Source organism: Mastomys coucha, unplaced genomic scaffold (genome assembly GCF_008632895.1).
Source record: "Mastomys coucha isolate ucsf_1 unplaced genomic scaffold, UCSF_Mcou_1 pScaffold18, whole genome shotgun sequence".
Classification (NCBI taxonomy): Eukaryota; Metazoa; Chordata; class Mammalia; order Rodentia; family Muridae; genus Mastomys; species Mastomys coucha.
This window is the reverse complement of record NW_022196900.1, coordinates 110290841-110317583: the sequence shown is the minus strand read 5'-3', so window position 1 is coordinate 110317583 and position 26743 is coordinate 110290841. Positions and strand designations below refer to the sequence as shown.

The 26743-nt window shown below is 49.4% G+C and overlaps 1 protein-coding gene and 1 long non-coding RNA gene across 22 annotated transcripts in view; one reads left to right on the top strand and one right to left on the bottom strand.

The window, feature by feature from the left end:
* Camta1 (calmodulin binding transcription activator 1) overlaps positions 1–26743 on the top strand; it is an 858665-nt gene that overhangs the window by 803314 nt on the left and 28608 nt on the right. For 18 of the 21 annotated variants that reach the window (XM_031379572.1, XM_031379576.1, XM_031379583.1 and 15 more), the window contains one exon: positions 23983–24134. In XM_031379572.1, coding sequence (XP_031235432.1) covers positions 23983–24134 — 152 coding nt within the window. Of the gene's footprint in view, positions 1–2346; positions 2530–2609; positions 2714–23982; positions 24135–26743 lie in introns of those variants that run through there. The other 3 variants (XM_031379586.1, XM_031379590.1, XM_031379587.1) reach the window with 3 other exon arrangements.
* Positions 19815–26743, bottom strand: part of LOC116097077 — a 36886-nt gene continuing 29957 nt past the window's right edge. Inside the window, exons 2-3 of the long non-coding RNA XR_004121213.1 lie at positions 20172–20320; positions 19815–20078 (exon numbers count right to left, since the gene is read on the bottom strand). This is a non-coding gene — a long non-coding RNA (uncharacterized LOC116097077). The remainder of the gene's footprint in view (positions 20079–20171; positions 20321–26743) is intronic.

Here is a 26743-nt window from a genome sequence, read left to right as displayed (position 1 = left end):
AGCTCTCCCAGCTCACCCCAGCTCTGCCCAGCTCTCCCAGCTCACCCCAGCTCTGCCCAGCTCTCCCATGACACAGTGGGGACTCAGAGGGCAGCATGTGCCTTCTAAAAACTATGCCCTCAGAGGGGTGGTGAGAGGACAGTCCTGCTGCAGAGCCATACTGCAGGCTGCCTAGAAGGAAAGTGTCAGCCTGTAGAGCCCAGACTGGACAGGAGGGCTCAGCCACGCCTCCTGTACTGCATGCAGCAGCCACAGACCCTCTTCTCATACCATGTGCACATGGGGTTGCTGGAAAGAGAAGGAAGGGTCAGTTCTTTATTCCCTGGGGTCTCTCCCCACGTAGCCCGATCTTGGTGCATTCCCTGGCATGTTGGGGCATAGGGCGGGTGTGGCTCCTCATGTTCCTCTCGTTGGGGTGTTGTTCACAGTTGGCCCAAGGCAATCCAACAATCAGCTGGGGACACAAGCCTAGCTGCACTGTTGTCGTTCAGAGAGATGCCAGGGCTGTCCTGGTAACCTTTGAGATCTTGATGAGTATACAGTATACATATGGAATAGTGCACAGATCACGGTCACAAAACCAAAACTGCTCAGGCCAACCAGAGAATATTCCTTGAAATTCAGAACCTACAGCCCCATAACTTTTAGTCACTGCTTAGAAGCTCAAGGTATATCCATATTTAGTTAAGAAAGTAACACTAGGTAACTCGACAAAGGGTTTATGATGGCCTTACATCACATTTAACACTTGCCCCATAGATACAAAGAAGCAGACCACATAGGTAGCAAGTGTCAGCGTCTGACTCTGAATTTGGGCAATTTATGGCCAAAGTTAAAGGGTCCTTGACTACTGCTCATGCACTGTGTCTCTTAGACTGAGGCAGAAACGACCCACTGTGTGCTACAGCTCCAGAATTGACAGTGCTGTACCCACTGTGTGCTGCAGCTGCAGAATTGACAGTCCTGTCAGTGTGGTTTTATCCACAGTGGCAGGAAAAAGTGCCAAGGGTGGTGAGGTTTAAGCCCCGCCCTAGATATCAACAGAAGTTACCTTAGCGCAGGAAGGGGAGCTGGGAAGCTGTGGGGCTCCTGTGTGGGACCAGGGTAGAGGCTTGTGGACTCTGAAGGACCTAGCGGGAGTGGGAAGATGTGGGGCTCCTGTGTGGGACCAGGGTAGAGGCTTGTGGACTCTGAAGGACCTAGCGGGAGTGGGAAGATGCTGTAGAGTCCTGACTGTGCTAGCACAAGCTTAGGATGTGCTCACGTTCAGTCTGTGGCCAGACGCAGCCACCTACTTGCTTTTTCTGCTTTAGAAGCGTGAGCACTGTATGTCCTTCACTTGGTTTCTAACCACGGATTCACTGTTGGTTGTTCGAACTTAAGGGCTTTGCAAAAGTGTGTCATTTTTATAATCTAATTGGGTGGAATCAAGAGGCCTCTATGTGTAGAGATTTGTAGCTCGGACAGCAGGAAAGACATACTGTCATTTTGAAAGAAATGCAAACAAAAGATGGCCCTTCAGAAGGGTGCGTGGGTCATACTTTCTATGAACAAGGTCTTGGTGGGTGAGTGGTTAACCGAATAACGATCGGATATAAATGTCTGAGAGAAGTATGGGTCGGTGGCATTCCTCTGGGACGCCTGAGAAGGCTGTGTGGAGACAAGGAGCCTTTTTAGAGTTGTGTTTAGCTTTGTAGCAGGAGGCAAGAGAATGCTCTGGCAAAGTATCCGAGAGGGTGATTACAGAGCTGTAAGTTAGGGAGAGCGAGGCCAGAACTGAGTAGGCGGAGGCCCCATGACTCCAGCTAAGGAGTTGAGCTCTGGTCATAGAAATGGAAAGAGCCTTGAACTCCCAGCGGGTACAGTCACTGTCACAGCCCTGTGGTCCTCAGGCCCCACCTCGCACAGCGCAATGCCCCCTCCCCACCAGCTCGCTGCACTGCAGACTCCTGGGCCGTAGGACCCCTGAGAGTGGGGTCCCGGGGCCCCCGACGGCGCTGCGCAGCTAGGATTTGCAAGGATCCTGAGGCCGCGGCGGCCCGTCGGGCTGGGAGACGCCCTGCCTGCGAGGTGCATCCAGGCTGGAGGCCGGGGAAGCGGCCGCGAGAGCAGGGCGGCGGCTCGGGCCCCACGCGGCCCCACGCGCGCGCGACGCCCTCCAGGCCCGGCCCGACGACGTCCAGCGCGACGCCGCCAAGCTGGGCGCAGTTCCGGCGCAGTCCGCGCGCCGAGCCGCTCCGCGCCCCACACCTGCTTCTGCCCGGCTCCGGGTGACGTAGAGCGCTCCGATTGGCCCTCGCGGTGCTGGAGGCGGAGCCCGGTGCGGTGAGCTCACCGCCGCGCCCCTCCATTGGCCGTGCGGGCGCACTCGGGCTGTGGCGGGGAGACCGCGGTACCCGGAGCCCAGCGCAGCGTTCCAGCGGCGGCTAGTGGAGTGGAGCGACTCGGGCGGGGCCGGGCGGGGCGGAGAGCCGGGCACGGGCGTCTGGACGCCGGACGGACCGAGGGTGACTGTGCTCCCACGTCCCAGTGAGTGTGCGCCTGGCGAGGGCGAAGGCTGGCGCGCGGGCGGGGGCGTGGGGACAACACGCGTGCTCGCGGGGGCGCGAGCGAGAGTGGAGAAGGAGAGCGTCAGGAGCTAGGTGCAGGCACGCGTGGTTCTGGAGCGCGTGGGAAGCGAGGCCATTCGGGTTGTGGATTTACAGGCGCGGCGGTGAGTGCGCGCGTGTGTTTGGCGCGAGTGAACCCTGGAGTGTGCGCGGGGACCTGGTGTTGTGGGGGCGTGTTTTGGAGCGAGTTGGGGAGTGCGGTCGCAGCAGCAAGTCGGATCTGAGTACTGCGTGCGAGACGCGCGTGCTTTGAGAGCGAGTGGGAAGCGCGTGTGGGCGGTCGGGTGAGCGTGGGGAGCCGAGCTGTGTTTCTGGAGCGATCGCTGGTGCGAGGCCGTGTTTACAGGAGGGCGTGTGTTTGGGTGAGCGTGCGCAGAGCAGGTGTGAGACACGCGGGCTCGTGGGAGACGGAGTGTGTTTACGTGCGCCAGGGAGCGCGCGGGGCCGGGCGTTGGCGCGCGTTTCTGGAGCGCGCGTGTTTATGTGCGGCGCGGCGGGGGCGCGCGGGCGGGGGGCGCGCTCCTGCTCCGTTGCTGCGCTGAGCTCCCCCCCCCCTCCGTCCGCGGGCCCGCGCCCCTTGCCTGGATCCCCGCCCGCGGTGCACGCACGCAGCCAGAGCAACGAAGGCCGCTTTGTTTTCCATGCGCCCAAGGCCAGTGGGGAAAGTTGAGAGGCAAGGTGTGGAAGAAGTTGCTGAGAGCTGGGCTTACCTGCAGCCCAGAAGCAAGGGCGAGGGGGCACCTTTTTATTCATGGCCACCCAGGGTGGGTCGTCTTGCTCTTGGATTCTCCGTGGTTAGAAGTAGCACCTACATTGCCAAATCCATTAGCTACTGTAGAACAGCGGGACCCACTTCTGCGGCTTGCGCATTGTCTTCTTGTCTCCTCATCCTACTAAGGTAGCAATGAGGATAGCAGACCTAGTAAACAAGCAGGAAGGACGAGGGCTCTTGGATCTCCAGAGTGCCTCTTCCCTCAGCTTGGTTAAACGGGATCCCTTTCTCCTCTCAAGGAAGCCAAGCTCACATATTATAACTGTGCTCCCAGCCAGGGTTGTGGTGAAATGGATAAACAGTAGCTGGACAGAGTTTCCCTCCCGTCTTTGTGCACAGAAACTACTACTATGAAATCCAGTAAAGAAAAACACCAGGCAGCTCCCAGCGCTTTTCCTGGTATGTGTTTGTAGGTAAATCATTTGTTATTTGAAAACCAGAGTTACTAGGTAGCAGATTAGCTTATGGGTCTATTGCTTTGTATTGGATTTGGGGAATGATAGTCATTAATGTTTTAGAAAACAGTGTTTGGTTAGTAGTGAAAAAAAAATATTGAAGTTGTTTCTTGCTTAGGAACCTCAGTGGGGGTCTCGGCTAATTCCACTCTGGACAGTCCAAGTGGATATAGATCATTTAAGGAAAGAATGAACAGGGCTGCCTTGTTGAAGGCTTTTAAATCTGGGCGTGCAGGTGCAGACGTCCCCTCGGCCCTCTTCAGGACTGAGCGGGAGTCCTCCTTCCTAGACTAGCGACACTGCTGCAGTGTAATAGGGTTGGGCTGCTTCCGAAGTGGTGGATAACAGGTGGGACCAAGACTTCTTTGTTTGCATGAGCAAATCAAACTGAAGAGTCCGTTGCCAGTGAACGTATCCAAGTAAGAAGGCGCGAAGCTCTTCCTGACAGCTAGGATTCCAGGCTCAGCTCTGGAGCGGCTGGCCCCTGGCAGTGTGGGACCTGTAAATTGGGGGATCTAGAGTTTCCTTTCGAAATCTGTCATAATGACTTGGGGTGTGCCACTCTTTCTCACGGACCTGGCAGTTACAGTACTGTGTGTATAGCCTTCTTTCTTTCTTTCTTTCTTTCTTTCTTTCTTTCTTTCTTTTTTTTAAGTATGTGTAAAGAAAATTGAGTCTGTTCACACAAAACACAACTTTCCATGCTTCCCAGTAAAAATCAGGGGAGACCTTGGCACAGCCCAGCAGGGGTTTCTGGAAGCCTCCTTCTCTACCTACCTTCCTCAGCTCCTCACTGATCACTGCGTGCTCTCGTGTCTTTTCATATGTAAAGGGCGTTGCTTTCTCTAGTTTAAAGGGATTTACTGTTTGTGTCCTTTCGCTAGTTTTCAAGAGAGGGAGGCTGAGTCTGGTGCAGGTCTTCATTATTTAACATTAGCAGAGCATGCCGTCACAGTGCCCGAGCCTAACATTTGGGAGCTGATTTCAGTTACGTATTTCTTTGCCAGAAAGCTTCTGGCGGCTGTGTGTGATGTGGTTTATTTGTGTGTGGCTTACCTTCCAACGAGGTGGGGAGGGACTTAAGGGAGGCCACTGAGATATAGATCACCCATGAATCCAGATAAAAATAGATGAAATAAAAGAGGATTAGACAGGAAATTGAAGGCTCAAGAGAGAGCACTGGGGAAACTATTGAAATTAGTAAACAACGCTATAAATTTGTACACACTTCCTCGGGCTTGGCCATACACTCTAAGGCTGTGTGAGAATTGTAGACTGGGTAATTTTATCTTTCTTATTCTTTTAAGATATATATTTTGTTTAAGGTCAGACAGCCATCAGGTAATTTTAAATAATAGTGGGAGAAATCCAGATGAATGTATTAAGTTACATTGGTGGTCACATGTTAATATTAGCCACATTTAGGAACTGCTTATTAGCTTCCTAGGTGACTCATATGGGTGTTGTGACATGGGGGCCTTGGGGCTCAGATCTGCAGAGATCTGTATGAATAGGCTCACCCTTGGCAAAGTACCCAAAAGCCCAGTGTCATGGGGGCCTTGGGGCTCAGATCTGCAGAGATCTGTATGAATAGGCTTACCCTTGGCAAAGTACCCAAAAGCCCAGTGTCATGGGGGCCTTGGGGCTCAGATCTGCAGAGGTCTGTATGAATAGGCTCACCCTCGGCAAAGTACCCAGAAGCCCAGTGTCATGGGGGCCTTGGGGCTCAGATCTGCAGAGGTCTGTATGAATAGGCTCACCCTCGGCAAAGTACCCAGAAGCGCAGAAGCCAGATGACTTCTTGCTGTTCCCTGCTGCTCTTACGCTTGGGTCACTGCACAGTAGGCATCTCTGCTGCTCTTACATTTGGGCTACCACATAGTATGCATCTCTGCTGCTCTTACACTTGGGTTACCACACAGTATGTAGACAAGATGTTTTTGCCATATGGAAAGTCACTCTTTAAAGCTGACAAGATAGCTTATAAATAGTGGCCTTCAAAAAAAAATGCTATGATCTTTCTTGATTTTTTTTCCCCTTTTTGATGTTTTAGAGAAGTTCTTTTATGGACTAATCAAGATTTTGGCAGTGTGGTATCTTTTATTTGTTGAATTTTGCATTGTTGTCTAAGACAGGCATAATAGACATACCATGTGGAGAGATGGGCCCACCCATTCTGAAGCTCCTACTGTATACAATGTTTCAAGCAACTTGTAACCGATAAGAACTAAGTTGCAGAAAGTAAATATAGGGAGAGCAGATGTTTATAGTAATTAAACTGCTGATAAGCTTAACATTTTTTTGTATTGTGGGAAGCCAGTATAAATAAATAGGGTTTTCCATTATTTTAAATTTGCTAACTTCCTTGTTAACAACCGTGTCCTCTGTCCGATTTTTTCCACCCCCATTACCACCACCTTCCAGGTCTGTGACTTGGCTCCTGAATAGGGATCTAGTATTGCAGTCAGGCCAGAAGCTTCCGTAGGTCAACGCTCCATGTTAAATTCTGCCTGAGTATTCTCCAAGCTTGACTTGGGTCCCGCCTCATTGACTTGACCTTTTCCAGCATCTGGATTAGATAAGTGTCTGGTAACTGTGTGAGGGGTGGCCACAGCCTCCTTCCCTGGCTCTCCCTGCCGTGGTAGGATCTTTGTGTTGAAGCCGACGCACACCAATAAAGACATCGTTTAGCCTTATGCTCCTCAATAAATAGTGCCAGGATCTTGAAGTGAAAATATTCTTTAAGCTTGAAACCAACATGATCCTATTTATACATTAGGTCTGGTCTTGTCTCTTGGCAGTCTAGACACAGACGTCACATGATCTCCCACTGAGGTCGGTTCAAGGTCTCCGTTGGATATGAGTCCTTCTTAAGTGGTCTTGAGGTGGCCCTAAAAACCTGGACACCGTACCCATGGAAAGTGGCTTAGGTCAGACATGTGGATCATCTTCCCTGGTTTCTTAGGGTTGGCGGGGGAGCTTGCTATCCAGGAATGCGTATAGGCGACAGCTGTTTGGTTATATCATACCGTAAGATGGGTCCTGGGGTTGTGTCTTCACTTTGCCACTAGCTGAACTAGTAGAAACTGTCTTATATCACTGCGTCTCCATCCCTTCCCTAGCTCCCAAAGCTGTAAGTGGTTCAGGAAGTCCGTTTAGTGGGTCAGCTCCACCATGTTTTAAAATCAAAGCACAGTGCACACGGAAAGTGCTTCTGTTTCAGGTATTTGCCTGTCTGCCTGCCTCTGGGGTTCTGTTGCTGTAGGCCACAGTAAGAGAGAGTCAGAAGGTAAATCCTAGACCACCTTTTCAGGCCTGGTGTTATATCTTGATTCTGCTCTGTGGGATGTGTCTTTGTGCCACAGCACTCGGCTGTAACTCGAGGCTTGAAGAGTTAAGATTCTTCGAGACGTAAATTCGATGACAGATGGTCTGCAGCTAGGCCAGAGCACAGTCTGCCTTTGCCATCTTTTTGATTTCAGTGGGTAATGAGCATCAAGTTGTGCTCTGTATAAGCATGGCAGCTTGTTTCTGCCATAATTTACCCGGTTTTCTGGAGAGAATTATAGCAACGTAAGGATAGTACTAAAATATGGTTAGTGAGAGGGCATATTTTTACTTTTAAGTGAAAAATAGAACTTCCCTGGTATTTAGCAAAAAGACTATCATTTTACAGTCTCCTCACGCCTTTTCTCTTTTTAAAATTAGCAAACGAACTTTATTTTATGTGTATAAGTGTTTCGCCTGCGTGCATGATGTATATGTGGGCCCAGTGCTTGCCTAGTGCGCAGTAGAAGCTACAAGGTATCAGGGAGTTACAGCCGGTCATGAGCTGCCCTGTAGCAGGGACTCGAACCTGGGTCCTCTAGAAGAGCAGCCAGTGCTTTTAACTGATTAGCCATCACTTCAGCCCTTCCTTTTAAAATGAAAGGAAGGAATCTATAAGGTGAGTCGGCTGTTGTATGTGGGTGAGCATCCGCACCTGTTCCGACACCTGCGTAAGAGCATTGTGAAGTCAGCTGTCCTGACCAATCTTTATGTGGTTGCTAGGGATCGAGCTGGGATCTCCAGGTTTACAGGGGAAACACCTCTCCTCACAGAGCCATCCCACCAGCCCTACCCACACACGCCTTTCTTTTAGCTGCAAATGACAAAACTCCCTCTTGAACCAGATTCTGTAGAAAGGAAGTCCCTGAGTAAGACTGAGTCCAGCTTTGGCGTTTTCTTCAGGGACACTGGTTCTGGGTACCCACGTGCCATCGTAAGGAATCTGTCTTCTCTTGACTCTCTAGTCTCAGGCAGGTATTCCTGAAGCAGCCTGCTCCAGCGCCGCTTTTACACCCCTCCAGTTTAGCAAACTTGTCTGGGGAGACAGACTGACCTTTCCCGAAATGTCCCTTATTAGCACAGATGAGCCACTCTCTGGATTCTGGCCCAGCTAGAGTCAAGCGTCCAGCCTTTGTCCATTCACCCCTGGAGTCAAGTGCTGGTACCCTCTTGAGTTCAGGACAAGAGTAGTTTTTAGTCTGGGCTGCTGTGACATCACACCCTCGGCAGGCAGTTTATGGACGTAGTGGCTTCCTCAGTTCTGGAGGCCGGAAGGCCCAGGTCGGTGCCCACGCACGTGGTTGTGTTCCCCTGGGTGCTGTTGCCAGCTGTTCATGCTCTGGTGTTACAGAAGAACAAGACAGTTCCCTGGGATCTCTCTAAAGGGCGGTAGTCCTGTTCACAAGTACTTTACCATGACCTGACTACCCACCAGAGGCCCTGTCTCCTCATGTTGTGGAATTTGAATGTGTGGCTTTAAGGAAGGTTCAGAAACAGTGTGTGCCCCAAGGCTGTGGTCAGAGGAAGGGAGGTAAGGTGGGCACGCTGTGTGGGAACTGACACTCTGCCATCCTTACACCAGATTGTCACTCAGAAACTCGGCAGTAAGGCCCCGTTCTGTGTTCTCCCTCCTGTCCCATTTTGAGTGAGGAGACACCAGCGCTCATCGCCGTTTATTGACTCCCCAGTGGTTGCTGACCAATGGTCCTTAGGACTGCGTTCAGAAAATACGATTCAGTTTCTTAACATCACACACTTGTGGTTTGGGCTTCCCAACTAAGATTGTGTTTAAGTATCTCGTCATCCTTTCTTATGAAAGAAACCATTGATTGTACTCTGGCCAGAATCAATGCCCTGGGCTTTTGGATGTGCGAAAGGTGTTTTGGTTCCTACTGTAAAAACCAGGGAGAGCAAGCTATGATAAAACCCCATACCTAAGGCAACCCAGAGAGAGAAGTACAGTAGTGAGCAGCAGGAGCAGAAAGTGTGTGTGTGAGTGTGTGCGTGTATGTGCGTGCGTGTGTGTGTGTGTGCGCGTGTGTGTGCGTGTGTGTGTGTGTATGTGTGTGTGTACACACGCTCATGTCTTCTGGTACAGGCATGGAGCAGAGAGACTAATCTGAAGAGCAGGACAGGCTTTGAACTTCAAAACCTAACCCCAGTTACTGCACTTCCTGCAACAAGGCTATACCATGTAGAGCCCCCAAAGGGTCACCAACAGGGAACCAAGGGTTTAAAAAAGAAAGCTTATAAGGCCTATCAATAATACTCACACTTTAGGGGCCTGGCGAGATGGCTCAGCAGGTAAGAACACTGACTGTTCTTCCGGAGGTCCGAGTTCAAATCCCAGCAACCACATGGTGGCTCACAACCATACATAATAAGATCTGACACGCTTTTCTGGTGTGTCTGAAGTCAGTTACAATGTACTTATATATAATAATAAGTAAATCTTTGGGCTGGAGTGAGCAGGGACTGAGCAAGCCGAGTTGACTGGAGCAAGCAGAGGTCCTAAAAATTCAATTCCCAACAACCACATGAAGGCTCACGACTATCTGTGCAACTATAGTGTACTCATGAAATTAATAAATAAAATCTTTAAAAGCATACTTCACACTTTAAACAGTGCTAGGCCCCTGGGCTAGCCTGACAACAAAACCCTATAAACCTGCAATAAATAGTTTATCTTTGCAGGGGAAACAAGAAACAACATGCACAGGCATTGTGTAGTACAAAGCACCGAGCTGCATACAGATTAGAGCAACATAGACTTCCAGCATGTTCGCAAACCAGGAAGACAGTGCACCTCACATCAAAAACAGTGATGCTTGGGCAAACAGTTTACAACGTGGGAAATGGGATTCTTGTACAGAACTCAAAATGATACTCTAAAATAGGAAAATGCTCATACTCTTTTTTTTTAAAAAAAAAAAAGATTTATTTATTTTATGTATGTTAGTACACTGTTGTTCTCTTCAGACACACCAGAAGAGGGCATCAGATCCCATTACAGATGGTTGTGAGCCACCATAAGAGCTCAGGAACCATAAGGGTTCTTATTATATCTAAGTACACTGTAGCTGTCTTCAGACGCACCAGAAGAGGGTGTCAGATCTCATTATGGGTGGTTGTGAGCCACCATGTAGTTGCTGGGATCCGAACTCAGGACCTTAGGAAGAGCAGTTAATGCTCTTACCCGCTGAGCCATCTCGCCAGCTCCATAAGGGTTCTTATTAGTGCCTATGGAAGATGTTTCTTTCAGATAGCATGTATGCGTGTGTGTGTGTGTGTGTGTGTGTGTGTGTGTGTGTGTGTGTGTGTATGCATGTGCTGTGCCTGCATATTTCTGTGTATTGTGCATGTCTGTATAAATTTGTGCCAGCGAGTGCATTGCCTACAGAGGCCACAAGGGGGTGGGGCATCGGATCCTCTGGAGCTAGAGTTACAAACAGCTGTGATTGTGAGCCATCCAGTGAGGAGCTGGGAACCAAGCCTGTATCTTCTGAAAGAGCAGGGGCTCTCAGCTGCCAAGCCATCCCTCCAGTCCCTCTTCATATTTTCACACGAGGGATGGTCGTGCACATAGGCAAGTGACAGGTTGTGATCCTGTTTCGTCCGGTCTGCTAAGTGAGTGAAGTCAAGGGCACCCTTCCAACCCTTGGAGCACTGGGTGCTTTTTTCTGGGTGCGAGCTTGAACTGAGCATTTCCCTTCCTGGGTCTTGATTTGTCCTCATCTAATGTATCGGTTGTATGTATTTTCACCCGCCGCCGCCACAAACAGATGGAGCATCCAGGATTGCCACACGCTAAGCAAGGGGAAGGAGGGGACTAAGGACTCGGGGGGATAGACTGGGACAGGGAGGGGTAGCCAGGGAAAGTGAGGAGGGAGAAAAGAACTGTGGAGTCAGGGCTGGCAGGAGACACTTTCCACGGCTGGTATCTGTGGCTGCCAGAGTTCATTATTAACCTTTTGTTCTTTTTTTTAAGATTTATTTATTTCATTTATATGAGTACACTGTAGCTGTCTTCAGACACACCAGAAGAGGGCATCGGATCCCAACACAGATGGTTGTGAGCCACCATGTGGTTGCTGGGATTTGAACTCAAGACCTCTGGAAGAGCAGCCAGTGCTTTTAACCCCTGAGCCATCCCCTTGTTTAACTGTTCCTACACCTTGAGAATTGTACTCTGAAAGGAGTGGTTCGGGAAGTCTGCCGATCTGGGACGTGTATGATGGTAGCAGGATAGGGATGCCCCACACATGCTTGGAGTCAAGCTTCGCACCACTGTAGTGGACACTGGCTGCATTAGCTCTTCTGCCTCACCCAGAAGGCCAGGCCCTGATGGAGTCTGGTCCAGACCTGGCCTAGGGTGTGAGTGCCAAGCACCACAGTCTCCACATGGAGTGAGTGCTGGGCAGGCGAGCGCAGGCGAGAGCAGACGAGTGCAGACGAGCGCAGACGTGGATTTTTCCTGTTCCGGTGCAGCAGATGGAGCCCAGGACCAAACAGCCGTCTTGGAAAGAGGCTAAGGACTAAGCACTTCCTAAGACTGTTTGTTCTCCACAAAATCTCTCAAGAACCATGCTGCATTCAACAAAACGTGTGTCCCTTTATCAGAAAGACCTGTAACAGACTATACAACACCGCCTTTATGTCTTTTATCTGTTGAGATTTACCTGTACTCTGGCCACTATTTTAGGGATTATGGCTGTTCATTTCCAAATTATTTTAATCGATTCATCTCAAAGGTTCTTTGCCTATATTTATCCCAGAGTTTATGGCATTGCAAAAAAAAAATACAGTTATTAAATGTCCAAGTTGTGGGATAGAAGTTTGCCATTCTAGAACTCCACCTTAGAAAAGAAAAGACAGCTAGGCTTGATTGACATGGGAGTGCATGTCTCTAATCTCGGCATTTGTGAGGCAGAGGTGGGGGGAATCTCTGTGAGTTCAAGGTCAGACTGACTAGCCACAGCTACGCAGTAAGACATTGTCCTAAAACTAAACAAATAAAGATACTGGCTTTTGAATTACCTTGAATTTCAACATTCTCACAAATTAGCAAGTTATCAGACTGCGTCTGTGCAGGTGGCACCTCACAGTCAGCTCTGAGAGCCAAGGTTTGCCAACTGCAGGCCCAGGACAGTGCATAGAGATTGAACCAGCAGGGTTGAATCTTCCAATCAGTGTGTGGCGTGCATGGTTTCTCAGATGCTGAAAACCACCAGGAATGTGGGACTAAGATTATCCCTGTGAGTAGAAGTCCTAACTGGAAGTAGCCAGGTCCTCTGGCTCCTTCCCAGGTGCCCTACAAAACAGTCTTTCTATTGTCACTAAGTTTCCACCTCTGTCTCCCGTAGCTTCCTTCCTAAGCTTGCAGAGCCGGGCTTTTAAGGTGAAGACACTAGAGGACTAGAGGTTATCGCACGGTCTCGGTGAGATGGCATGTTTGTTCCAGACACTGGGTCTTTGATAATCTCTTCAGTGGGATAGATAAAAGATGGCCGTGCCAGATGATGGACAGGAAGTGGGAGGGGCATGTGTGGCCTGTGGGCCTGTAATCCCTGCATCTGTAGGTGGAGATAGAAGGATCAGGAGGTGATGGTCATTCCTGGCTAAATAGTTAGAGGTATATGACAGCCAGAATCAAACAAATAAAACGAAAACAAGAAATTGGTTTTAATTACTTGTTTAGAAAACACAGACCACCATAGAAATGGCAATAGCTTGTTACTGATGTTCACATCTTATCTTTCAGATGGAAAGAAAAGAAAGGAAAGAAAGATGGAAATCACTCATTTGCCAGATATTTCTCAGTGTGTATTTCCCTTCCTCCCTCCTTTCTTCTTTTTTTCCTTAAGACAGGGTCTCTACACAGCCCTGGCACGCACTGTGTAAACCAGGCTGGCCTTAACTCCACAAGGATCCACCTGCCTCTGCCTCCCCAGCACTGAGACTAAAGGTGTATGCCACCACGCCCGGCTCAGTGTGTGTCTCTGTTGCATGCCCCGTATGCTTCGAGGCTGTGGCCGGGCTGGACATAACCTGGTGGCCTGTCTATGTTTTGTGCCTCAGCCATAGGCTGCGCTGAGCTTTCGTGTTTTAGACCCTTGCTGGTTAACAAAGCTTGAGCCGTCTTCGTTATCACAGCTCTGTCGCCCTAGTTCAAGCATAGTGTGATTTGCTTCCCCCAAGGATTTTAAGTGGCTTTCGATAATACCGGTAACCGTGGAACAACCAGCCTGTCTTCACTTGAGGACCCTGTTCATGCCTCTGACAGTCCTGCCAGCTTTGTCCTTCTCAGTCCTCAAGCATTAGGGGTTTTACTCTGAATTTGCTTTGTACAAACCAGTTAGCTTTCTTTCCACCACCACCCCCTCCCCCCACCGTGTCTTCCTGTCTGCTTTCTGAGTCCCAGGCTAGCACTCCAGCTTTGATAAACCTCCCGTTTTTGGTGTAATCTGCTCCCCCTTGTCTGTCTGATGTCTCCTTTTTCTGTTTATCATATTTCTTTTATTAACATATACTATACTCATTGTCCGAAATTATGGGCTTCATTGTGCATTGCATTTTCTCAGTGGCCTGGAACCGTTGAGGCCGCCCTAGGAATTGGCTGCCTTTTGGAAAGTTAGCATACTTAAAGGGGCATTGTATAAAAGTGGGCACTGACCCTCTAATCCTCCCCCGGAGCCCGGTTCTCTTTGGTTCTAATTCGCTGCCTTGACACTCAGGTGGATGTGTCCTTTATTGACCTCAAGGTCAGTTCTTGCAGTACCCTGGGGCTCTTTCCTGCCCAATGCTCTGCAGAGACAGCTGAGCTCCGCGGGCACCCCATGAAACCCTGGAGGGGAGGAACCCTGGAGGATACACGGGCTGCTGCTCCTCATGTGCCCCTGGCTCTCTTATTGGACGACCGCAGGTGGGAGAGAATCGTTAAGTTTGCCGGGCTCCTCTGCTGCCCTGCCAGCCAGTTGGCTTTGTTCAGCAGCCTCCCAGAAGAGTGGGCATTCCTAGGAGTCTCGTTCAGAATTGTGTGGAACAAAGACACGGAGGAGAAGCTGGAGTGCCAAAGCCCTGCAAGTGGAAGCAGGTGGAGGAAACCCCTAACTAGAACGGGAGTCCCAGAGTCTTGGTCCATAGAGTTGGAGGGTTTTTAAAAAGTGGAGTATGGCAGGTTTTTTCCTAAGGCTAAATTTAGCAGTTGCTTTGGAAAATCGGAGTGGTACAGTGTGTGCCTTATCGCGGCCCGGCCCTTCCCTTCCCTCTGCACTTGGACATCTTACATGGCTTGTCAGGGAGGAGCAGCTTGATGGACTCCGGTGGCCCCGTGTGTTCTGGGAAGGAATGAAGTGACTTCACTTTCCCCATCTTTCCGAGCTTCCTGAAACATTTAGGAGACTTCCTAAGCAGCAATTACAGTTCTTTACAGAAATAGTCACGGCCGTACCTCCTCCTGCTTGGTCAGCCCTTGCTGCCACTGAAGCCAAAGGCTGTAAATGGAACGAGAGACGGCTTCTCGTTCCCTGTCCAAATAGCAACAGGAGGCACATGTGCACTTGAGACACAAATAGCGTGTTTTAAAATAGCAGATGGTATTTGATGGTTGCTCCTTCATTCATTTACCTGCCAAGGCAAACTTTCTCCCCCTCTGGCAGCAAGATTCAAGTGGCTCAGCGCGCACAGTGCGCCTCTGCCTGCGCCGCCTCTGCCTGTGCCGCGTGCATCAGCTGATCTGCAGACATCCATGTCCAAGCCCGTGAATGAGGTGGTCCTAGGAAAGTATTTCTTTTGTTTCACATCATTAAAAGTTCGTGTTCACACAGCAGCTTAACCCGAGGGACTTGTGTTTAACACTGGTAACTAACCACAGGCTCTGCTGTTGGTGAGCCCTGTGCTGGCCGTTTGCCGAGCCCTTTTCCCAAGTGAAAAGGGGGGCACCTGACAGTTAGGGGTCAGTGATATTTTTAGTGTGCAGCGCCAGCGACTGCAGAAAAGTGACATTGCTCTGCTAGGAAATTCCAGCCCGTGTCTGTGAGGTCGTCACATGGTTGGGTCTTGCTGCCAGCACTGTGTAGTGATGTCACCTCTTTACCTGAGCTGCAAAGAAAACATCAAACAGGCAGGAAGCCAGGAAAACACAGCTCTTTTTACATCTACCTTCCAAGTCAGCTCCACTGCGTTTTGACAGATTCACCCAGTCCCTCTCCACTCGCTGAAGAAAGCAGTAAGAACTGCTGGTTAGCGCATAGATCCACTGTGGCAGTGAAATCTGCTGAGTCCTTGGCCAGTCAGTAAATGACCTCATCAATAACTTGGCTCCCAGGTGCTTAAATTAGAAAAGAGTACTCCTTCCACCGAGCCCTCGCTCCGCCCGTGCCAGGTCCCTGCGTCCCGAAAGCCCACAGTCTTGCCATTAGTGAGATGGCGTATAGGAAAGTAAGTGTGTACTGTTTGCTGAGTTCTCTCTTAAGACAGAGGGCAAGACCGGGAAGGGCAGCTGGGTTCAGTGGAAAGAACAACACTTTGGATTCCGGCCTGTGTTCAGATTTCAGTCCCTGATCGTAAACACAGCATGAGCTTGGGTAAGTGAGCCTCGCTCTCTCCTCTCTTAGGTGAGGAGGGGAACTCTTCGGTTGTTGGATAGATAGGACTTAGAGGGGAGGTGGCCCTGGCTTCTGGGGGTGAGCCATGTTGCAGCTCAGCAGCTGCCGTTACTGCCCTGTCAAAAGTGCTGGCTGAGCTTCCAAAGCATCAGAAATTCACAGGTGCACTGGGAAAAGGCGACATTAGCTAAGGCCCAGAGGCATGGAAAATTCCCGGGGTTGGGGGGGGGGGGCACCAGGAAACAAATGAGTGATCTGGAACAGTTCCTGAAGAGTATGCCACTGTATAACAAAAGTTTAATTCCATATCACAGGTTCCAGGAGAGTGATTTAACTTAAACAGTTTTTAGATATATTTTTGAATATTTTGTCTGCATATAACTGCATCATGTGGATGCAATACTTGTGAAGGCCAGAAGAGGGCGCCAGATCTCTTGAACACCAGCACAGACTGCATGGAGGGGATGTGGGATCAGTGAGGACCTAAGGTGGCACATGCTCACACACTTGGTGGCTGAAGCAAGCTCTAACCACTTCATTTTTTTCCCTTAGCCCTTTTATACTCCCTAAGATAGAGTTCTATGTAAGACAAAGATTGCCTCATAGCCACAAATTACATATTCTCTGAAAACAATCACAAAACATAGACTTCAAAACATTAAAATGATTACACAGAAGGAGAATTACAACAGGATTATGGAGTATGTGGTCTTTTTTTTGAAATTCATACCTAACTAAACATCTCCTGTCTTTCTGTCTGCAAGTTCATCATAACCCCAAAGCAATAATTCTTTTGTCATTTATTAACCAAATTTAAGCAAGGCAGTCTATAGCAGCAAGTGTTTGCCTGCGCTTGGCTGACGACAGGTTGAATTTACAGCGGAGCAGATCGTCTATCTTACATCTTGTTTTTGATGTCTTGTCCAGCTAAGCTGGCTAATGACCTGTTCTCTATTCTCATCCTCAGAATATTGTCTTTTCGTGGTGCACGCTAGAACCAGTCCCTAGATCACAAGACCCAAGAGCTCAGCCCAACCTGGAATGAAATGTTTCCTTTGATCATTAACTTGTTATTTTCTCTTCCAAGTTCAGTTATGAGCTTGGAGGACCTGGCAACTCACTGTGCACCTTCTCTAACCTCTGCAGCCCTCACTGGTCTCCAGGGAGGGGGCACGCTCTGCTCTTTATTCTAATAATTACTTCTTTCTGGCAGAACAACCTAAACCATTTTCTTAAACTTTCTGTCAACTACCCTAACTTCCTAAAACGATTTAAGCCAGGAATTCATCTAAACAGCATCATATCAAGAAAGTTCATCTTCATATTGATCTACAGGAAAATCGCCCAAGATGATAGGCTGTCTCCCAGGAAGCAGTCACAGGCTATGGGCAACGAAGGTCTCCCCACGCTCACTCCCACCATTCCAGGTTCAGTCACAGCAGGCTATGGGCAATGAGGGTCTCCCCATACTCAGTCCCACCATGCCAGATTCAGGAGGCATATAGCAAGGACAGACATGAGAAGGCACAGCAGCTGCAAGACATTACACCGAGAGGTCAACTCCAGGGCTGTGCCTCTCCAAGCTACATCCATTGCAACTGTGCAAAACAGTACACTGTCTCCAGGAAGTTCACCTGCCCACTGTAGTCCCTCCTGCATGGCATCTGCCACAGATCTCTAGAACTGGGGTTACTAATGGTTCTGAGCCATCATGTAGGTGCTGGGAACTAAATGTGGGTCCTCTGCAAGAACAACAATTGCTCTTAATGGCTGAGCTGATTTTTATGTGCACAGGTGTTCTGTCTGCATGTGTCTATGAATCACTCGTATCTGGTACCCAATGAGACCAGAAGAAGGGATTGGGCTCCCTGAGACTCGAGTTACAGACAGCTGCGAGCTTCCGTGTGGGTGCTGAGAACTAAAAACCAGGTCCTCTGCAAGAGCAGCCAGTGCGTCTAACCGCTGAGCATCTCTCCAGTCCCAGGCCCTGATGTTTTTAAGTTATTGGATCTCATGTCAGAAACAATTCAGTATAGCCGTGACAATTGAGTTCTAAAGCTTAAAATGAGATGTACAACATCAGGAGCAAGCAGCGTGCATCAGGCTCAGGGTCTTTCTTGGCATAGACCCCCTCACTGTTAGCAGATGCTCCTGCCCCCGGATGTCTCCACCTTCCAGCAGCAAATCCATGGTTTCTAAACTTAGAACATGCTGTGGGTGTGTGATTTCTTGGAAAATTTTCTTTAAGCCTTTGGTACAACTTAGGAACTTTAAAGATTTAGGAATATTTTCAGTGAGTCCCTTTGAGACTTAAGAATTCCTGTCAGAGAGACAGAGAAGTCACCTGATAGGCTGTGCAGTGCTTTGCATGATGGGAAAGGCTGGCATCAGTAAATCAAGCCCTAACTACCCATGCGTGTTTGTTGTTTTATGTTCTTTTGAGACTGGGTCTTACTATATAGACCAGGCTGGGTTTGAACTCACATCTGCCTGCCTCTGCCACCTAAGCGCTGAGTTCAAAGGTGGGAGCCACCACATGCAGCTTCAACAAGCCATTCTTGATTCTTGGGCAGTGACTGGTTGGGTGGTGTTTTCTTTCTAATGTTTGTAACCACCAGTTATCCATGACGATGAATGGTTTCCTTTATACTTATATTTTTCAGTATTGTTGGAAATTCAGGAACTGGGGTGAGAATGACCGGGCATGTTACTGTACCAGCCCTTCTGTCTGCCTACAGGGTTCTCACTCCTCTTTTGCAGTCTGACTTAACACTGGGTAGTCTTTGCAGCGTGTCTCCTGGTGTCAGTGCCCACTGGGTAGTTTTTGCAGCGTGTCTCCTGGTGTCAGTGCCCACTGGGTAGTCTTAGCAGCGTGTCCTGGTGTCAGGGCCCACTGGGTAGTCTTTGCAGCGTCTCCTGGTGTCAGCGTGTCTCCTGGTGTCAGTGCCCACTGGGTAGTCCTTGCAGCGTGTCTCTTGGTGTCAGTGCCCACTGAGTAGTCTTTGCAGCGTGTCTCCTGGTGTCAGTGCCCACTGGGTAGTCTTAGCAGCGTGTCTCCTGGTGTCAGTGCCCACTGGGTAGTCTTTGCAGCGTGTCTCCTGGTGTCAGTGCCCACTGTAGTCTTAGCAGCGTCTCCTGGTGTCAGTGCCCACTGGGTAGTCTTTGCAGCGTGTCTCCTGGTGTTAGTGCCCACTGGGTAGTCTTAGCAGCGTCTCCTGGTGTCAGTGCCCACTGGGTAGTCTTTGCAGCGTGTCTCCTGGTGTCAGTGCTATGTCTAGGAAACATTGTTTCTTTTCAATGTTGGTGGCCCCTAGGGTATAATTGAATATTGTAAAGCTGTTTTCAGCTATTAGTATGGAGTCCTGTTTATTTTAACATACAACAGATAGATTGCCGTGTCTGCACGCATACAAGTGTGTGCCAGCTCTGTGCAGTGATGCAGCAGTGCGTGTGCACAGTGCCCAGGTTGTGGTCCCTAAACACCATCCTTCAATGAAAGGAGCGGGGCTCCACGTCTCACAGGGACTGCTGCTTCTAAGACTGGGTGACACGAGCTCAGCGCCGTTCCCTGTGACCAGGCAGGAGTTGTGGTTCCTTGCTTGTAAAGAAAAATCCCTCCCTAACCAGCAAGTATAGCAGGCCCTGCCCAAACCAGACTGGTCAGGGGTCACAATATCTGTACACCATCCCTGATGCACTCTCTTAAGATCCCTCAGATCCTGTCTAGCCAGCAGATAGTCCTGAAATGGAAGATCGCCCGCAGAATATCCAATTAGGATTCCTCAGAATTATGGAAGTCGGAAATAAGAGCTCTAAAAGTCACAGATCCAAGGAGCCTAAAGCAGAAACGGAAGAGGCTCATCGGTGGGTAGTGAGTTCTAGTCAGGTTCAGGTCTGTGCTTAGTAACAGGGCCCAGTGATGTTAATTTATCTTAACACAGGCATTATGTGAAGTGCTAGTATTGGGGATAGCTGGGCAAGACCCACGGGAGCTCCGTGGTCTTTGCTATGTAAATAAAAGCATTAACACACGTACATACAGACATATGTTAAATAGATATTTAAAGGCCCCATAGCTTTGAGCAGACCCCAGTGTGACAGAAGTTGACTCTTAGAAGTGTCCTCACTTAGACTTTTCCTGTTGGCTTATTTAATCCATACGAGGTAGGTAGACATCAGTGCCCCGGCTTTACCAATGAGAGGAAGGAGGTGTCAGGTGGGTCACGCCATAGCTGGGCCCAGCCAAGAGCTCTGATCTCTCTTGCGTTCACTCCCCCAGACACTGATGTCCAGTCAAAGACAGCTACTTCTGAAAAAAAAAAAAAAAGGCGGGTTTAGGCAGAACCCAGTCCTCACAAGAGTGAGTCTTCAGGAGAGTTTGTGAGTCGGCCAGGTTACTTACCTTCTGGATGCAGAGCAAGTGTACGGGGCGCGACGGTTCTGTGGGGAGGGGCCGGTAACAGCTAAAGTGCCTTTACTTTCCTGAAGCCATGAGGTAAACAGACCAGTTGAGGGACTTGCAGAGGCAGAGCAGCTGGTAGCGCATCCCACCTTAAATAGAAAGAAGCTGGTCAGAAACATGGGGAATGTGGGGTAGGTGTTTGGCTGGGTCAGAGAGCCGAGTAAGGGTGGGGGTGGACTGGATCTTAACTTCTTCGAGTACTGACAGGTTGGAGTTGGCTCTGCACTTGGGGAAAAGGTGTGGGTCCCAGTCCTCAACAGAGCTATTGTGGATGCAGGAGTTTCCCCAAGGCTGGGAGGAGTCTGTGCTTCTGTCAGACTGCCATCCAAGCACGGGGTTGAAGAGGGGTGTTCTTTCACAGTGGAGGCAAGCCAGGGCCTGAGCAAGGCTCCTTGAAATGTAGCCCCCCATCTAGTATCCCCGCCATCCCCTGAGAACTTGTGAGAAATGCAATGGCTGGGCCTTGCCCAGCCCTGTGGGCTCAGAAACCCCAGCAGTAGAGCTCAGCGGTCTCCGAAAATGGGAGCCACCTGTGTCAGTCCATTTCCTATTGAGATAATAAAGTTTAGTGCCTCTTTAGTACCCAGGATGCCTTGGGTTCAGGACATCCCAAAGGTACCAGGACCCAAAAATGCTGGGGTCTCCTTCACGAAGTGTTTGCGTAGAGCCTATGTGCACTTCCCTGTGTATTTCACCATCTGATGGTTTTTGTTGTATCTAATACAAGGTAAAGGCTATGTCAGTCAATGTGCCGTATCATTAGGCAATGACAACAAGAAATCCGTACATGTTCAGTGTGCTCATTTGATGGGATTGGAGTGTGGTGGCAAGCACCAAATCACTGATAGATAGCCCTGGGCACTTTAATGTTTGGTTTTTTTCTTTGACAGGATCTCACTGCATAGGCCTGGCTGGCCTGGAACTTGCTATGTAGACCAGGCTAGCCTCAGACTCACAGAGATCTACCAGACTCAGCCTCCTGGGTTCTGGGATTAAAGGTGTGAACCATCAGGCCTTTTAAATTTTGAAACAGAGTGTGGATAAGTTACCCAGTCTGGCTTTGAACTCTAGATCGTCTTACCTCACATTCAGACTAGGAACCTAACCGATTCAGCTAGTCCGCTTTGCCCAGGAGATCGTGTCTCTGCCTCCCGAGTGCCGGGCTTCTAGACAGGTTCCCATATCTACTCCAACCTTCCATGGTGACTGGAAATCTCAAGTTCCCATCTTGCAGGGCAGGAGCTTCACGGACTGAGCCTTCGTCTCCCTCGTCACCTCCACCTTTACTAAAAATACTTTCCACCTTTCAAATGAGCCCATGGGTGCCCAGGACGTGGATACAGAGGCAGCTCTGTTAGAGACTGGATGATTTATAAAGAATAGGTGTTTATTTGACTCATGAGTCAGAGGCTGGGTATCTTTATGAAGTGCTTCTTGGAGTAGCTTATCACTATATAAGTATTCACTGCATAGCGGCAGGGCAGCCCTGTTTCTGGGGATTAAAGCCAGGGTGGTGCTCGGTCTTTGCGGTCAGGAGAATGTGTCTCTCGAGCCTGGGACTGGCAGGAGGGACTGGCGGGTTAACACCCTTAGCACAGCATACTCCAGCTCCACAGGAAATTGGCGGCTGTGTCTGGGTGGATGAAACCAGGTCTCGGGGCTTTCAGAGCCTCGATGGCCTTGTCTCCCGAGGAGTGGCTCATCTTGGCCGCTGGGTCCACAGTGCTTGGGGAAAGCGCAGGAATAGGAAGGAGCGGCTGAGGCTTGGAGGGTTAGAATTGAGCTACACTGTGTAGTGAGGTAGCCTGATGCAGGTCCAGAGGTGCATGGAGGTGAAGCTGAGCCACCACCGCACTGCGGGAAGGAAGCAGGAGCCTTTGCATGTCCCAGGCTGCTGCTTTGAGCTGAGCCAAGACCCGAGGGTGGAGTTCTGTCTGAAGGATGAGTTTGAGTTCCTGGGATCCAAACTCTCAAGGCCCCTCAGGTAATCTTCCCCACCCTCTCTTCGTCCCAGACACTGTTGGTTCCAAGTTACTCACGTGTGTAAATACTAAGACGAAGTCCTCCAAGATGGCTGTATCAACCCAAGATGGCTGTGTCAACTTAGAGCAGAGATGGGGGAGGGCTCCCATTTCACTTGAATGCACCACTTTTGTTTCTCTTAACGGTATTTATGGAGGTGACCTCGAGACTGGGAAAAAGTCTCTTGCGTTTTGGTTTAGTAAAATAAGATGAATTTGATGGAAAGTTAATATTTAAAGTTTCCGAGGATGAAGTACGTTTTTCCAGGGCACTTCAAGCCTGTGCCTGTCTTTCTCTAATATTTCCTTCCTGGGGTGTTTGAGTGGCCAGAGAGAGGAGCCATCCTTGTGTGCCGCTGTTGTAAAGCAGGGATGCCTGCTCCTGCTTTGGTGACGAGCTGGGGATAGAGGGGTGCCACCCTGGCGTGTTGTTCTGCCTTTCGTTCTTTCTTGCATGTGAGCTGCCTCACTCACCAGTCTGGGGTTACGGTTTCTTTGACTCGGATGGCCGTGTGCTGAATGGAGCTGTGCCTTCAGAGGTTTTGGGGAGAAGCATGCTATAACTGCCCTTGACAAGGTCCTGACGCCCATGGCTCACCTTGAGAAGCTGATGTCGAGAGCGTTTCCTTAGAACAGAGTCTATGCTGAGCGCGGTTGTGTTTGAACCAGACCCACTGATTCCCACCGGAGAGTTGAGAGTTAGGGATGCTGTGCGGTTAGCCACAGGCCAGCAGGGTTCTGAGCAGCCCACCTCTCCCACTTGCCCTCCCTCCTCTCTGGCCCACCCCTCCACCGCTCCTTGCGTCTTGCCTCAGGCCCTTTATTTCTGGCTTGTGTATCTGGTTTTTCTCTTCACATTGGCCAGACTTAGGGTCACCTTTCCTGACGTATCTCAGCTCTGTGCCTGCATCCATCGGCCGCCTCGTTTGCACACTCTGATTGGGCTCCAGCGTCAAGAGACCTCTTGTGCCCGCCTCAACTCTGCAGGAACCCCTGGCACCATATTTACCAAAATCTGTGGCATTAATATAGGCACTGATGACTTTCGTAAGAATTTGGGGTCCTCTTACTCCTGTGGCTTAGCTGAATTCTTCCTGTGAATGTGCTTGCACACAGGTTGGGTACAGATGTGCTGTCTGGTCTGTCCTCCGTGGTATGGACTCATGGTTTCTGAATTTACAGTCCCAGCTCCTGCAGGGATGGCTTGGAGCTTTTTTTTTTTTTTTTTTTTTTTTTTTTAGGTAGCACTGAGCTGTGTACCTCTCTGAGAGTGTTGATTCTATAAGGGAGCTTACACCCTCCAGCCTCCTTTCTGGAAATCTTCCACTAGCTTATATTACATCATAGCCACTTCCGGTGTCTACCCTGGGTGGTGGTGGTGGTGGTGTAGTGGTGTGGGTGTGTGGGTGTGTTCTGCCAGATCTCCTCAAGGTTTCTGTGGGGAATTCCACAAACAAGTAGGCAGGGACCCAAAATTGAGGTTTTTGACACAAAGGGTTTGTTTTTTTTTTTTTCTGGTCCTTCCTCTGGGCACTGTGGGCTTCTGTAAGCCTCAGTGTTCTGGTGTGCGGAGACCGTCTGCCTGCTTTGCTAGGGAGACTGCTGCCGTAGTCCCTCACTTGGCAGAGCTGCTGACAGCCTTTTGGACACCAGACTCACAAGCTGGCATAGGCCACAGGTCAAATGCTTTACTTCTAGAACTCAGCCTCACGCCTCCTGCTCTGCCCTAGATAACCAGTTCAGGATGTCCATCTTGGAGCGGCTGGAGCAGATGGAAAGGAGAATGGCCGAGATGACCGGCTCCCAGCAGCACAAGCAGGGGAGCAGCGGAGGCGGCAGCGGAAGCGGCAGCGGGAGTGGTGCCGGAGGGGGCCAGGCCCAGGTAGGCCCTGCCGCCCATCGAGGCAGCTTCTGTTTGTTTGCTCGGTGGGCCACCTGGTCCCAGTGTCTTCCCTGCTTCTACTGATGTCATTGTCTGGGGTACTGCTTTGTGGTGCCCATGCTCAGTTTGCATGGTGTGAAAGAGGTCTGGGTGCAGACTTAAGTCCGGCTTTCAGCTGTCCCTCTTGGTCTCAGATCTCACTGTGTTCTCCGGCAGTTGGAAGGAGTGGCCAAGGGGTGATGCCCATCTGCTGGAACTCTGGATTAGACCAGTCCCTCTCCTTCCTAGTCTGTATCCCATGCCTGTCTTGAGAAATTTGAGCATAATTCAGTCCAACAGTCCTTACACCTTTTTATAGCCCCTAGAAGATGAACTCAGAAAATAATCTGAGGACTGGTTGTCCAGTGAGCCATGGCATGACGTTGATCATCTCTTGCAACATGTTTCCTTTTCTTTTTAAATTTTCTTTTTTTTTTTTTTTTAAGATGTATTATTCTATGTAAATACACTATAGCTGTCTTCAGACACACCAGAAGAGAGCATCAGTTCTCATTACAGATGGTTGTGAGCCACTGTGTGGTTGCTGGAATTTGAACTCAGGACCTTTGGAAGAGCAGTCAGTGCTCCTAACCGCTGAGCCATCTCTCCAGTCCCCAAATTCTTCATATCTGTTATGTGTACATGACACATGTAGGGCCAGGGCAGCTGTGAGGAGTCCGTTCTCTCCTAACACTTTGGTTCAGGGGTTGGATGCAGGCTGTCGGGCGTGGTGGCAAGCCACTGAGCCATCAGTCTACCAGCCCCACTTGCACTCTCTTCATAAGACTGCACAAAGAATGTATCGCATGGCCACACAGGGAGATGGCCAAGTACTGTTGTTAAACCACTGATCCTGAAATTTCTGAGGACATCCCATCTAGGAGCTTCGTTTTGAGAAAGTCTGAAAATAAGCTTTCTTAAAACACCCCAAGATAGAAGACCCTGTAGCATTTCTTGCATCAGCTGCCAGGTCCCTCCTTGCCTGAGAGCCACAAGGAAACCCCTTCACTGTGCAGGATGGTTTCCTGTGCAGGACTCGTTCTCCTCCACCCCCCTCTTTCTGTTTTGTTTTGTTTTGACTTTGTTTGTTAGGTAAGTATCCATATAACCCTGGCTGACCTGGAACTCACTATATAGACCACGGTGGCCCTGAATGCATTGGCGATTGGCCACCTCTGCCTCTTCAGGGCTTGGGTCAAAGTTGTATGTCACTACCATGCCTGGCAGAATTTCCTCTTTTGTATGTTTGTTTGGAAACCTTGAGAATATGAAACACTAGCAATATTTTAATTTACTTCTTATTTTATGTGCATGGGTGTTTTGCCTGAGTATATGTGTGTACCACGTGCACACAGTGCCTGAAGAGACCAGTAGAGGGCATCAGATTTCTGTGGAACTTGAGTTTGAGTGCAACCATGTGGGTGCTAGGAATTGACCCTTGCAAGAGCAGCAAGTGCCCTTAACTGCCGTGCCATCTCTCCAGCACCAGCATTTTTAATATTAATAACAGACGAAAGCAAAGCATTAAAAATATCTCAGATTTTCTTTTATGTCTCCCATCTTCAGAAATTGGTGGTGGAGGCCACATGTAATAAACTACTGTTAAGGCCAGCCTATGCAAGGGATCTGCCTGCCTCTACCTCCCGAATACTGGTATTAAAGGTCTACCGACTCTATCCAGCCCAAGATAGTTTTGATTTTCACCTGATACTACTAAGTTTTGTAAAGCAAGTAATCCTTATATTGATGTGAGGGCCAAATGATAGGTTCCCGTGAAATCCTTTTCACATACAAATACCTCCTAAAGGGAAGAGTTTAGCACAGTTTTGAGCTCAGCCATTTGGCAGCTGGCCCTCTGTGATCTGATCCAATGTCAGCTACAACTACTTGTCTCTCCAGCGAATGATGGTGTCCACTACGTACAACAGAGACAGGGCCGTTTGCATTTCATCGGAAACTTTCCCTGCTTAGGCACTGGCTGATGGTTTCCATGTCTCTATAAACGTGTCTGTTTGGTGTATATAGAACAGGCTTTCTGCCTGGGTCAAGAGCAGCTTAAGATTTAAAAATAAAGAGCATTGAAGACCAGTGTCATTTCTGTCCTATTTGGATTATGTGGAATTTATTGCCAGAAAATAATAGGCTTTTACAATAACACCAGAGTTGGGGATTAGGCTAGATGTGCCATTTGGCTAAGAGCATGTTGAACAAAAGACTTCTACTTGGGACTCAGCTTGTTGGAGTTAACGGCTTTGATTTTTATCCGTTACTGGTTCCCAGCAAGGAAGACACGTGGCCAATGCTGATGAACTTAGGTTCCATGGGCCCTTACAGTTAGTAACCCTTACGGTGCATTTCTCAGGGTCTCCTGTGTACCCCTTTGCAGTTTGTAAGAACTTAAAAAAAATGAGGGCTGGAGAGATGGCTCATTGGTAAAGAGCTCTGGCCTCTCTGCAGAGGACCTGGGTTTGAATCTCTGCATCCACCTGGCAGCTCACAAGCTGTAGCTGCAATCCCCCAGGCCTCTGTGAACAACAGGCATGCATACGCAGACAGAACACTCCTACACA